The 14,199-nt window shown below is 35.3% G+C and overlaps 1 protein-coding gene across 4 annotated transcripts in view; it reads right to left on the bottom strand.

The window, feature by feature from the left end:
- The window catches only part of OMA1 (OMA1 zinc metallopeptidase), a 103,713-nt gene that overhangs the window by 4,340 nt on the left and 85,174 nt on the right, over positions 1-14,199 (bottom strand). For 3 of the 4 annotated variants that reach the window (XM_081258405.1, XM_081258404.1, XM_081258406.1), the window contains exon 9: positions 1,295-2,872. The exons of the other annotated variant lie outside the window; for it this stretch is intronic. In XM_081258405.1, the coding sequence (XP_081114531.1) occupies positions 2,678-2,872 (195 nt within the window). In that variant the 3' untranslated portion in view covers positions 1,295-2,677. Of the gene's footprint in view, positions 1-1,294; positions 2,873-14,199 lie in introns of those variants that run through there. 4 annotated transcript variants of the gene reach the window in all.

Genomic DNA, 14,199 nt, shown 5'->3' with positions numbered 1-14,199 from the left:
TCTTTTTTTAAAAATCTTTTGACCAGATGATGTTGAGTGTACATTATCAGTAAAACGCTAATATGCCAAAAATGGTTAGGTATTAGGGACATAGCAGTAAATACACATATTTTCTTTGAGTTTAGTTTTAGAGGATACAGTCTTACAACTATCTGGATTATAAGAGATTAGATTGAATTTGTGCCTTGGATTTACTAGCATCATGTTTCTTACAACTAAGCTAACCAGCCAATAACATCTAAATCTTACAGGCACGTAAAAAGCACTAAAAGTAAGTTATGCAACTAAATGCAGGACATACAGAGGTCGTTTCCATGTACAACTTAAAGCATACATACACATATTACATTCCAATTGTTATTTAATTTCTCCTAAAACCCTGAGCTGAAATGTAACATTTCTCTTACATTTATTGATTCCATGGGTTAAAAAAAATCTTTTTCATATGTACTATAAAGGTATTCTCTCTATATTTTCTCTGCTCTTTCTGACATGATGTCAACTTGTATGGGGTTCTAGGAAGTCTCAACAATTAGACGTGATAATGGAAGAAAAAAAATAGACTTAGAGTCTCCACTACACTATTTTCTTAGGAAACCTACAGGGAAATCTAATGGTGTGTTTTAGTTTACCTGTAGGTGACATTCTCCAGATGTCTTTGCATGTCATGGAGTGCCTGTGACAGAACATCAATCACTAGGGAAAGGAAAGAACAACCGTATGGAGAACAGTTAATCTGAACCTCTGCCTTACAAGTGTTGTCTTGCGGGCAGATCAGGAAATTCCTTACAAGCAATCTATAGTAAGCCCCGAGAAACATAAATAGGCTCTGGACTTGTCTTCTTAACAACTAGGTCAATATTTTGTCCAAGAAAATGTAATTGTGTCAGGGCACACTGCAAATGAGAAGTCACAGGCTTTCACAGGCAGGGCGAGAGGTTCCACTCCTATCCTGCCTCACTCCAGGCTTTTGATGTGAAGTTAGACAGAAGGGTCTGAGAGGAGGACCCGGAAAATCGTCCTAGAGATAATATAAACGATCCTTGATTTTGTACTGAGATTTTTACTTGTATCAAAGTCATACATGAGGAAGCTAACAACTGAGAAGAGAGTTTGTTCTTTTTCTTTTGATAGCTTAGTTTTTAGATACCGAGAGTGTGGAAGTGGACAGATTTGTAGTCAGATCTAGCTTTGCTCTTTCTAGATGAGAGACATTGAGTATATCATTTAACCACTCCAAGCCTAATTCTCATCATAAAATGAAAATGCAGGCATACCTTGTTTTATTGTGCTTCACTTTATTGCAATTCACAGATATCGTGTTTTTTACAAATTGAAGATTTGTGGCGATCCTGAGTCACAGTTTCCCAACAGCATTATTTTTTAAGTAAGGTATGTACATTGTTTTTTAGATATAATGCTATTGCACACTTAACAGACTACAGTATAGTATAAACATAACTTTATATGCACTGGGAAGCCAAAATATTTTTGACTCACTTGATTGTGATATTTGCTTTCTTTCAGTGGTCTGGAACCGAACCCACAGTATCTCTGAGGTATGCCTGTAATAAAACCTGCTTCACAGGGTTGTGTAATACATGGGCACAGCTCATAGTAGAAACTCAATAAAAGGTAGTTTATTTCCCTTTAATTCTAAGAAATGATTTATTTGATTTAATGCCTTATAAGAAAAATGTCTTAGAAATATAACCTCAACATCACTGGACTTCACCAGCATGGGAGTACTAATAATACATAAATACTAATATATTTTTAAAACCTATTTCCACATTTAGCTAACACAGTAATTCCTGGGTATCACTAGGGATGTGTCTTGTGCATCTCTCATCTTCATTCAGCCCTTTGTCGATGTCTGCTGCCCAGGAAGATCAACTTGGGGGCTACGCCGCGCCCCTGCGTCTTCTGGTCCTCGGTGAGAATACGGTGGTTGTCTTCTCTGAGAACCCTAGAGATACCCAAACTAATACCGTCAAGAGGCCAAGTTGACATGACTTCCTGTTAAGACGTCAATGCAACACAAGCACACTATGTATGCAGAGATGATCCTCTCTCCCCATTTTCTCCCTTGGCCAGTTGGATCACAAACAGCACTACTTGTGCCTCCCCATGAAAAAAGCTTCTTCAGCTTCTTAATCTCTCATCGGCCATAAGCAAGTACCAGGAATCTCTCTATCTCAAGGTCCCCTATTCCATATAATCCCACCCTAATGCAAACCAATTTCTGCATATTTCAGACTGTCAGTTTCCCAGTTGATCATAACCACCCAGACTCTGAAATGCAGTTTAGGCTCAGCTGGAACCCTCTCGACAGTAACAATTACTGCACATTCTGATATTCTGATTTTTCATCCACTAGAGTTCTGCCCTCCAAATCAAAAGTATACAACAGAGTAAAATGTGTAATATAAATTTATTCTGTGACATTTTCCTCATTGAAGATATTTTTAAATAGATTAAAATGTATCAATATTTTATGAAAAATAAATACCTAGTATAAGAATTTAGATACCTGTAATATACATGATTTGACCCTGAGTATCCTTTTTTTTAAATTTCAAACAATATTTTTTAAAAAGTAACATGAAAATGATGAGGATTACTGCATTCTTCATATATCTGGTGTCTCATAAATTTTAATTCAACTGCCAGTTCTTTACTCAACTATACACGTTAATGGTATTTGCTTCTCGTTTTGAATGGGAAGAGTATCCATTTTTGGTTTAACAGTGATATTTAGGTCTTCTTTCTTTGCTTCTTCAAGAAAATTCTTCATGCTGAGTTTGAACAGTAATCGAGGGTCTGGTCCAGAAAGTGGTGGGCAATTACAGGTCTCTCTAATTTTGAGTGCCTATAAAGAAAGAATACAACACAGAATATATACACATATATAAATTAATTAAGGTGATTCCAGTAATTCCTAATATGCTCTATGTAAAACAATGAAATATAAGAATACATTCTGTATTTTTGCAATAAAAGGTAACTTAATTACAACATATGAAAGAGAACCATATATAAATTCATAGTAAATAGTTATATTTACATGATTTGTTCATATAATAAGATATCTGCAAAAGACAACTGTATTTGCAATGACTGCCCACTGTCCTGTTGGGGATAAATAAGCCTTCTTGGAAGTATCTCTATGATTTGTCAAACTCGAGCCAATCCTGAGAACATTATTCAGATTAGAGAATATCTGAAGACACAGAGAGATTTTTTTCAAGAGAAAGAAAACAACAGAAAACAGATGTGAACATACTGAAAGAAGATATACATGACTGGGGTGGAAATGATGCTAATAACCTAGAAAAGTAAGCAAATCAAAATCATGACAACTTTTAACTCCAGGAAAAATAAAATGATGCAGGGAAAAGAAAAGTAAGCACAGTATACGACATGGCTCAGCTGTGATTAGTGTTTACAGTTTTTAAAAACTGCCTATTTATCTAACCAAAATCACAACTTAACCATACTGGGAACAGGGAGAGCTAGATACATCTGTGTGTATGCACAGGGTGTGACAGTGGTAAGGGAGAACTTAATTCTCATCCTCTATGGGGGAAAAGAAATAGATAATACCTAAAACCGAAAAGTTAGGAAGTAGCGATATAAGCACGTTATACAGATAAGGTGGGAAATACCAAAAGAATCATTTAATAGAGTTGCAAATGGTTACCCTTGAAACTGAAGGCAGGATAGGGAGACTGCCGCTTTAAGTACTAGCCTTAGAGAACTATGTGCTTCTTCAAAGCGGGTACATGAATGACTTTAAGACATGAAAACTAAAATAGCAATTTTTTAAGGGAAAAAAGTCTTAATACCTAAGGGGTTTTAAAAGAAAGATGTTTAAGGGGAAAAGCTAGTTTAGGTTCTTACTACTTCTAAATGTTTGATTGATGCATGTTAAGGGAAGAAAAGCAGGGGAGGGGAGAGTCAGTGCTTGGGGAGTAGGAAAGTTTCAAAAATATAAGTTCTCACTGATAAAATAATGACTTGGAGCAGTGGGGAGAAGACCTAAAGGACAAGGACCTGAGGGAAGAGGTCGCATGGGTACCTAGAAGAAGAGAATTCCAAGAAGCAGCAGTGAGTGCCAGAACCTGAGAAGGGAGCATGGCTGGAGTGCTGTGGAGGAAGCCAGGGCAGCTGCAGCAGAGGCGGGAAGGAGGCAGGAGCAGACTGCGGGATCTCACAGGTCACACTACGGATTTTAGGTTTTCCTCTGAGTGGGCCTGCTCCTGATATTTGGGGAGATATTTGCCTCCATGGCAAGAATGCAAATGGAGGCTCAGATACCATATATTTAAACATCTAAAATGACTACATAAAAAAATGTTCTATTCTACTTTGAGGAACAGACAATCAAAATGACTCTGACGGGGATGTTCCTGGTGGTCCAGTGGTTGAGAATCTGCGTTCCAATGCAGGGGACGCGGGTTCGATCCCTGGTTGGGGAACTAAGATCCCACATGCCGCGGAGGCAACTAAGCCCGCACACTGCAACTACAGAGCCCACGCCCCACCTAGAGAGAAGCCCGCACGCCACAACAAAAGATCCCGTGTGCTGCAACTAAGATGCAATGCAGCCAGAAATAAATTAATATTAAAAAAAGTTGCTGTACCTTTTTTTAAAAAATGACTCTGACAGCCAAGTACAAAATTAGAATTCTTTAATTTCACGTGTAAGGTTGCAGGGAGCCTACCCCAGCTGCTGCCACTGGCCTGCTGCCCACTCCCTTTTCCTCCCACCCCTGGCCTACCTGGCACAGTGAGGGACCTTGTGTGCGCGCGTCCAAAGAGGTCCATGCAGGCCCTGAAAGTGGGCTCCAAAGTGTTTGGGCGAGGAATTCCACTATCCCAAATACCAGAGTGCCATGTGGTGAGGGCACAGGCTCTTAAAAGGGACTACTCCCTTAGCTCCCATGGGAGAGGGGGGCATGCAACCAGCGGCAAGCCAGAAAAGGTCTTTTTAAATGGTCGAGGCCAGGGCAAGAGCTTGGGTCTAGGAGACCTTTGACCCTGAATGAGGCTATAAGTTACCAAAATAAACTGAAGAGGAAAAAGCATTAAAGTGAAATTCTTTGGTGATAGGGGCCTTGTCTGAAGTTTCTTTGTATCTCACAATACAGTAGGTTGAATATGTATTGAGTGTTAAATAAATGTTTGCTAAAGTAAATTGAACTGAAAAAAGGAAGAAAATGTTTCCCAACTATAGCACTAAAGTAAAAAGAAATTCAGACCCTCAGCTAAATGGTGACCTACTGTCCAAACAAGGATACCTTTGGGAGTGAAAGGAAATGCTATTAAAATAAGATTTACACTGAGACATCATGCATAAACTGAGACTGTCCTGTCAAAACTGGGACGTACAGTCTACTCTTGCTTTAACTCCTCTACAACCATGTTGATGTTCTTTTCCAAGTGAGAAGCCAACCTGTCACGGCTGCTACATCACATGCCTAAGACCTTCACTGGTATCAGTAAAGGGTCAAGTGTGGAGTTCGGCAGGTAGTAGCTGGCACAGCTGAATTTAGCAATGAGAGATGCAAAGCAGCAAACAAAGAGAAGAGAGTGCCATATCCTACAATCTTTTATATTCAGTAAAAGCTCTTCTCTTTCCCTTAAATTATTTTATTCAGGACTTTTACATTCAACAAATATTTAGAACATCACACTGAGTAAGGTGCTAGGTACACACTGATTAGAACGAATAGTCATGATCCCTGCCCTCATGCAATTTACTTTGCGTTTCCCCACGACTGGGCATTTGAATTGCTTCAATAGTTTCGTTTTATGTGGCTTTTATAAATTACCCTGCTATGAAAACCTTTGTTTAAAAAAGAGATGTTATTTTTTAACCTCCATTTGGGTTTACTTGAGGGAGACCCCCTAAAATAGAATGATCTAATCAAAGAGTAAGAAGAGTATAATTTTTGTTATATAGGACCAGACTGCTTTCACCAGAAAGGCTTTACCAACTTATAATGTCATCCGCGTACATACATAGCTGAGTTATTCATAATCAACAGAACATAAAATTTTATGATTTCTATCCAGATAACCACATAATTTCAAACCTCAGAATCCTTAGAAATCATCAGTTAAATTTTACAGAGAAGAAAATTGAGCCCTAAAGAGGTTAAGTGACTGGCAGGAAACAAAAAACTGCTTAGCGTTTGTTTATTCACTTGTAATTGCCAAAATTGGAAGCAACCAGGATGTCCTTTAGTAGGTTACTGCATAACCTGTGATGCAAGCAGACAATGAAATATTATTCAGCACTAATAAGAAATAGTGCTGGCTACCTTTATGGCTTTTATCAAGCCATAAAAAGACATGGAAGAACCTTAAATGTATGTTTTTAAGTGAAAAAAAAAAGCTAATCTGCAAAGGCTACATAGTCTATGACCCTAGTTACATACATGACATTCTAGAAAAGGCAAAACTACGGAGACACTAAAAAGATCCATGGTTGTCAGAGGCTGGGGTGAAGACAGGGAGGAACAGGCAGAGCAGAGTGCATTTTTAGGGCAATGAAACTACTCTATGTGGTACTATAATGATAAACACATGTCATTATACATTTGTCAAAACCCATCGAATGTACAACACTAAGAGTGAACCCTAATGTAAACTATGGACTTTGGGTCATAATAATGGGGCAATGTAGGTTCAACTACTGTAACAAATGTAGCACTCTGGTACAGGATTTTGATAGTGGGGGGAGCCTGTTTCCATATGGAAGCAAGAGGTAGATGGGAAATCTCTACCTTACACCCAATTTTGCTATGAATCTAAAATTGCTCTTAAAAATAAAGTCTGTCTTTTAAAAAGCTGGTATGGAAGTACTGATAAAAAGGCTTAGAAAAAAGGGATTAGAACACACTTTTGTTGTTTTTAATACTTTTGCATTACATGTACTAATGTGGTTTTTTATTTTTTGTTTTTGCACCACATTATATGTTTCTTGAGTAAATCTTTTACTGAATAAAATGCACTTTGGAGATGTCTGAGCTACATTTCCTTAATTGCTAGAAAAACTATACATACTTTATAAAGGTTTTCTGTTACTATTTGTTCATCTGTGAACTGTTTTTCTCCTCTACCTATCAAGCAGAATCCTGTTACAGACCATACATATTTCCATCAAATCTTCATCTGTTTTGCATAGTAAGATTTTATTGCATATGTTGGTAAAATATTCTTTTTTCACTTTCGTTTCCATATTAATTTTATTACATTTTGCCGTGTCAACATCTTTTATTTTTTATAAATTCAAATCTTAGTAAATATGCCTTCATCTCTTTTAAAGTAAGCAATGTTTTCCCACTCTACAGCTAGAATATGCCTATTTCCTTTGTTTTTGTGTTTAACTTCATGCACTGTACATAATAAGTACTTAATAAATGCATGCTGAATTTTAAACATTTATAGAACACAAGCTATGAATAAATGGTTATGATAAATGTCATAAGAAAAACACTCTTAAGAGTTTACAGTCTAAGAGAAAATAGGAACACACTCTCCTAATAAGAATATACAGTTCTAAGAATCCCATGGAAGATCTAGAGTTAAATATGGGATTAGCCGCCTAAAGATTCCAACTAGGAGTAAAAGGAACTAACATTTACTGTTCATTTTCTATGTACCTTGCACTGTGCCAGGTATTTTACCTGTTATCTAAATTGGTATTATGATATGAACCACTTTTGAAATCTTGGGTTCAGTGTTGAATACTTACCATTAAAGTGTCTTATAAGGGAGGGAGGGAAGGAGGCAGGACCTTACCCCACAAACATACAAGTACATACATAAAACATCCAGGACTTATTGCTATCCTAATATTACAGATGACGAAAGCTGAATGTTAGATTAGGTAGCTACCTCAAAGTTAGGTGAGTGGGTCAGATTAAAACCCCAAACTCCTTAGACCACTGCTATTTTTTCATTACTTCCTATAAACATCCTTTTTTCCATCATGGACTATTAATCTGCTGCATGCTAAACTTCTGAGAGAATGTAACTGTTATTCAACTGCATTGCCCAATTTTTCTATTTTTAACACAGTATTTTATTACTTACCTTTCCTATTATTACCATCATGCAATAATTTAACAAATATTCACTAAGTATCTCAGAAATGGTCTCAGGCACTACGGATATAGCAGTGAAAAGGGGCCTTACATTCTGGGGGAGGAGATAGATAATAAGTAAACAACGGAACTTTAGTTAAGTACACAAAGAAATTAAACAGTAAACTGCATTACAGAATGACTGCATGGAAGAGAGGCTATTGGAGATTGGGGGATGAGGAAAAGCCTCCCTAGGCACATAACGTTTGTGTAAAGAGCTGAGGGAAGAATGTTCCAGGCTGAGAAATCGGCAAGTAGAGGGGATGTAAGGAGGAAAGAGGCTTCACGTGAAATAGCTGGAATCAAGGAAAACCTGGGGAGAGTGGCACATGAAAAAGCTGGAGAGGCAGGCAGTGGCCAAATCACATGATTTAAAGACCAAGTAAGGAGTTTGGATTTTTATTCGAAGTTAAATGAGAAGCCACTGAAAGCATGGAAATGACATTAAAAAGAGCATTCTGGCTACTGTATTGAAAATACATTGTTAGGGATTGAGGTGAAAAGTGGAACAAGAAGATTAAAATAGGAGATGACTGCAGTTAACCTAGGGAAGAGATGATGGTGACTTTTACTAGGGCAGTAGCAATGCTGATGGAAAAGGGAATACATCCCTAATGCCTTGTGGAGGCAGTCAACAAAATTTTCTAGTTGTCAAGATACAGAGAGGAAGGGAAGAGAGAAATTAAAGATGAGTCCTAAATTTCCTCCTCTGTGTTAATAGCTTCTCTTTTATTATGCTACCCATGCATCTGAGGATAATTTACTTGCTCACTGTAAATCATTATTGTTAAGCAGTATTGTATCGTTGGCTGGTTAATGACACCAGTCCATAAATTCTTTGAAAGGTGTTGTCCTTATCAAATTGTCAAAACAAAATCTTTTTACTCACAAAATGATTAACATTTTGCTCATCAAATAATTAACAATGCCCCTTTTATTCTGAAGCTAGAATTAATTATTCACCAAATATTTGTTCTTTGAACTTAAAAATTCTCCAAAGTTAATCCCCATCAGGGCTAGGTGTCCTTTTCTCTACTTATTTGTTATGAGTCTTTGGGTTTCTAATACAGTTGTTTTTATTTATTTAATTACACCTTACCACTTTCCTCAAAATTTAATTTGAGGAGGTTCATTCTAGTTATAATTTCTACTTCTAGCTGCATCCACTTTGGCAATACTCACAAACACACACACACTCATGCATGCATACACTTTATTTCTGATTTTGACCTGGCCCATTAACTAATATCCAACTAAAAATAACATTCTTTGAAATATTTTTGGTTCTCCTGTATGTTAATTATTGTAGCTCCTCTCCTGATCATATTTACATTTCATTCTTTGTCTAACTAACCAATGATTCTCACTTTGACTAAATTTTCCAAAGAAACAACTATTGTAATTTTGCTTATTTCTGCTTAATTTTATTAATGGTATTTTCCCTATCTGGGGCACATTACTCTATTTCTTTGCTCTTCTTCTGTCTTATTAATATAGACATTTAAATTGATAAAATTTCCTTTACACATCAGTTTGACAGCAACCGATGAAAACATAACTATATCACTGCTCTTATTGTTTATGGATTTCTCTCTCGCCTTATACACAATTTTATTTTAACTTTCACCCATCTTTTAATTTTTGTTATGCTAATTTTAATGTACTGTGTTCTGACAATTTGAAGCCTAACATTTTTTATATTACATACACATATTTTTTGTCCAAAAAAGTTGTATGACCAATATTGCTATAAAAGATTTATGCACATTTAAGAAGAAAATATACATCTATTTCCAAGCATTTAGTCTCTAATGTCGGTTAAATCTTATTTTTGTCCTATTCAACTCATTTCTTTGTTAATTCCTTTACATGATCTGTGGTTTTCTAAGAACAGCAGGGTGCAAGCTATAATCACAATCATATATAAACAAACTAAACTATATATTTTATCTAATTCTCGATCGTCAGTGGATTCTGTAAAGAGCACTACTGCTACTGAGCACTTCACTGACATATTGTTTTATGTGTTTCATTTATTAAGGGATCTTCCACCTTAAAAGAAAGAAAAGTTGGTTTGGCTAGATACCATAGCAAAGTGTATTAGTTCCACTGGTTTCTGTTTGGTTGGTTGATCTTGTTTCTTTCCCCCTTAAACTCTTACAGTTCTCTAAAGTCTGAAAAGTAAGATCCAAAGTCATTCTTACTATTGTTTTTAAATTTTCTCTTTATACCTTGGCATCTTTAAGAGCCTATCTTTGCAATGACGATTAAACACTTGATAAATTTAACTACCTAGGGATGTTCATATCAGGCTTCTCATGCATGATGCTCTGGGATTCTTCTAAAAACCTATTTTGAGAAATGTTATCTAAATCAAAAAATGGATATAGAAACCAAAGTCAAAGAAATAAAGACATGAATGAATCCTTACCACTGTTACATGCAGTTTGGATTTCCTTGTGTCTTCAATATGCTTCCATTGTTTAGATACTTTTTAGCTTTGGATGTTTTAATTTGGTTGTGCTATGTTCCTCTATCTCCAAGCATCAATGAGTCTTTGCTCTGGAGCATCAATTCTTCTCTTTACAACCTCCAATGAAAGTTTTACAAGCTTCTCTGCTGTATTTGCAAGTTTAGCAATTTTTTGAAATGGATGTATCTTACATTTCTGAAGTCATTCTTCTTCTGTCACTTTCAATGTAGTTAAATCAGTCTTATCATGCCAGCTTCACGTGGTGCTGCTTCTGTAGTTTTCATCACCTAGGCTGTCCTCTCCAATGAAGTAACATTTTTAAATTAGACTGAGATTTGAGATTTGGTTTTGTTTTTAAGATTTTTCTACTCTTTGAAGCTTATCTTATTGGGGGAAAATGGGCATTTCAGGGGCTTTGTTTTTTGGTTGTTATTGTTGGATTTAGTTTAGACGAGGGTCTTTGTGGTGGTATTAGTTAAGGACACTCAGACACTACTTAGTCTTTTAAATACAATTACCTATGATCAACTTTCCTTTCTTGCCAGCTCTTATGCACTCATCATCATTCTGATTTTTTTAAAAAATCTGTCTTACCTACATCTTAAATCTATTCTTGAGTAGGAGAAAAATATGGCTGCAACATCTTTTATTCCGTTAGAGTTGACTTGGCTGGTCTGAGTTCTTCTTCACTGTTCTATATAGATTCCTCCTGAAGACACACATTTAGCTAAGCCTTTAGAGACAGAGGAGGATGATATTTCCTTAATCAAAAACACTTCTCAGTTTGCTAAAGAACTGGATCTTTTGCAGAGTGCCAAATCACCACTCCACAATCACTTGCTGGTCATAAGGGGGAAAACCACATTTCCAAAGGAGGCGTTAAGGCCATCACCATCCAACCCCCCAATCAAATGTGACATCACTAAACATGGAGCAGCCAGATTAAGAGAATCCTGATGTGAAGCAATATGAAGCACAGCTGCACAACCTATAAAATATTCTTGCCAAAAACGTAACTTTCATTTATAGGTATACAGAGAAACAAGTTGGTCAAAATCACAAAGAAGCAATCAGATAAATCTAGAATGTGGGACTAGATTTATTCAACACGTCATCATGTTTAAAAACAAACAAAACAGAGGGGAGGGGCACTGTTCTAAAGTCAGACTTAAGGGACATAGCAACCAGATGCAGTATATGGATACTGATGGATTATGATTTGAACAAAACAATCAGAAAACTATAGTTTGAGACAGAGAAATTTGAATATGCACAGGATACTTAATTTTGTTGAGGAGAATTACTTGATTTTCTTGGCTATGATAATGGTATGATTATGAAAGAAAATGATACTACTTTCTAAAATACATACTGAAGTAATTAGGAGGGAAAGCCCTCATGTCTAGGATTTGCATTAAAATACTTCTGGGCAAAGAAATAAGAGAAGAGGCAGATGAAGCAAGTGTAAAGAAAGGTTGATACTACTGAATGTAAGTGAAAAACAGGGGTTTATTAAATTATTCAAATTATTCTCTATCTTTACATACGTTTTAAAATTTTTATTATCAATCCGTAAACTAAAACATTTTTCTTTAGAACAAAGCTCCTCCCTCTGTAGCTTCCCTTTTCCTCTGTCATTTTTGCATTTCTATAACTTCATTCTTGATGTTACATCTACATCTTTAGTTCTAAATGGCTCAAGAGAGGTTTAAATGTTTCTTCTGAAAAATGAAAGCAGTCTCTTTACACCCTCTCAATCTCCAACTCTTTCCCTTGATTTCTGAAGGTTAAGCATATACTTTTCAAAAGATCTGAAATTTTAGCATCAATAGTCTCAATGCAAAAACTCACTAGAAACAAATTTAACAGAAAATAATGAGAATAGTAGGTTATCACTTTAAGAGACAGAAAATACAAGGATAATGTCTATGTGGCTACTTAAAAATAACAAAACAAAACTTCTGTTTATATATTAGTCTGACAGGATGATTTGATTTGGTATCAACTTGAAAGGCTAATGGAAGACAACAGGAAATAAAAACAGAGAAAACAAAACAAAACAAAACAAAACAAAACAAAAAAACCAGAGAAAACTGTGAAAGAATTTGAAATGGGCATTAAAAGATCATTTGGTATCCTGTCAAATGCATCCTTTGGTATTATACTAGCCTTTCATGGCTTTAGAGAGATTTTACCACTCTGTAAGTTGTAGAAAACTTAAAACAATGTAAATGATACATGTCCACAGAAAAGGAAATGAACTATGTCTGGTGAAATGTAACTGATTATTGCCTTATGAATGCAGCAGTTTTGCACCTACTTGTACAATCATCTGAACTAGTTGTAAGATATTACTGGCTCCCTCATTAATAATAAGTTAAATAAAATCTCAGATGTGGTTCATTTTATATTTGTGTATGTCATGATTTTACCTTTAAATTTATTTTTTCTCCTCTAACTCATTTCCTTTCATAAACTGCAATGGAAATTGGAGTCTGACTAATTTTTTAAGTGGTCTAATTAAGTATAAATAACTAAAACTTTGAATAGATATAAAAAATTAAAAATTAAGGCCACCTTGACACAGGTCAATTATCCTCTGGAATGATAAAATAATATGGAAAAGTTTTCAAATAAAATTTTACGATCAACCACTCCTAACATATGAGAATCAGGTATTAAGAAATGGCTGTATTTATTCCCAGTAACAATAGAAATATTTATAAAACAACTGCTGGTACATATCAGGATTCTTCTAGGTACTATATATCAAGTAAGACAGCAATTATTTATGCATAAAAATATAAACTATAATAATTAAGCTCAAAAAAGGAAAAAAGACAGGAAAAAAAATTAAAGCCAAAGAAGCCTCATAATTAGATTAAAAGCTTCCTTTGAAAATAGAAACCAAGATATTTCAAGGAAAAAAAATCACCTCAATTTTTAAACATATTTTTCTAAAAATATCATTACTTTTCTCCTCTTTCCCTATAAAAGCAAGTTTTTTCTAATAGTCCATTCATTTCAGCCTCAAGTAGATACACATCACATGCACCATAATATTTTTTTAAGGTTTTAGACAATGTTACTGTCAGGCTTCCTGGCTTTATATGATTCAGAGGCCAATTCAATTACAGTAGCTGCTATGATATTTGCCTTTTCCTCAACACTCTTCTTGTCAGACAAAATGAAATTCTGCAAGGTGAACAGTGTATGTTTGTGTACATTGGCCAACAACGACATTTCACTTCAATATTAAACACACTCGTATTTTCTACTTATGAGATGTATAATATTAATGATTTATGCATTTACGTTGTCCAATTATAAATGTGTAAGAATGATTTGCACATGAGTTAAAATCCCCAGCTTCCTGAAAGTTTAAAGAATTTGAAATAAAATGAGATTAAAATGAATTCTTTTGTAGTCTGCCACTGATTCTCATGTCTAAATATTAAATGTAGTAACTTTGAAACTCAAGATTTAAAAAACAGTTTACAAATAAAGCTGACAATGAAAGTTCTAAGAACGTTAAAAAATAAATCCTATTCAAAATTATGATTACAATAA

The sequence above is a fragment of the Mesoplodon bidens genome (genome assembly GCF_964165515.1).
Source record: "Mesoplodon bidens genome assembly, chromosome: 2".
Classification (NCBI taxonomy): domain Eukaryota; kingdom Metazoa; phylum Chordata; class Mammalia; order Artiodactyla; family Ziphiidae; genus Mesoplodon; species Mesoplodon bidens.
This window is presented reverse-complemented; position numbering and strand designations above follow the sequence as displayed.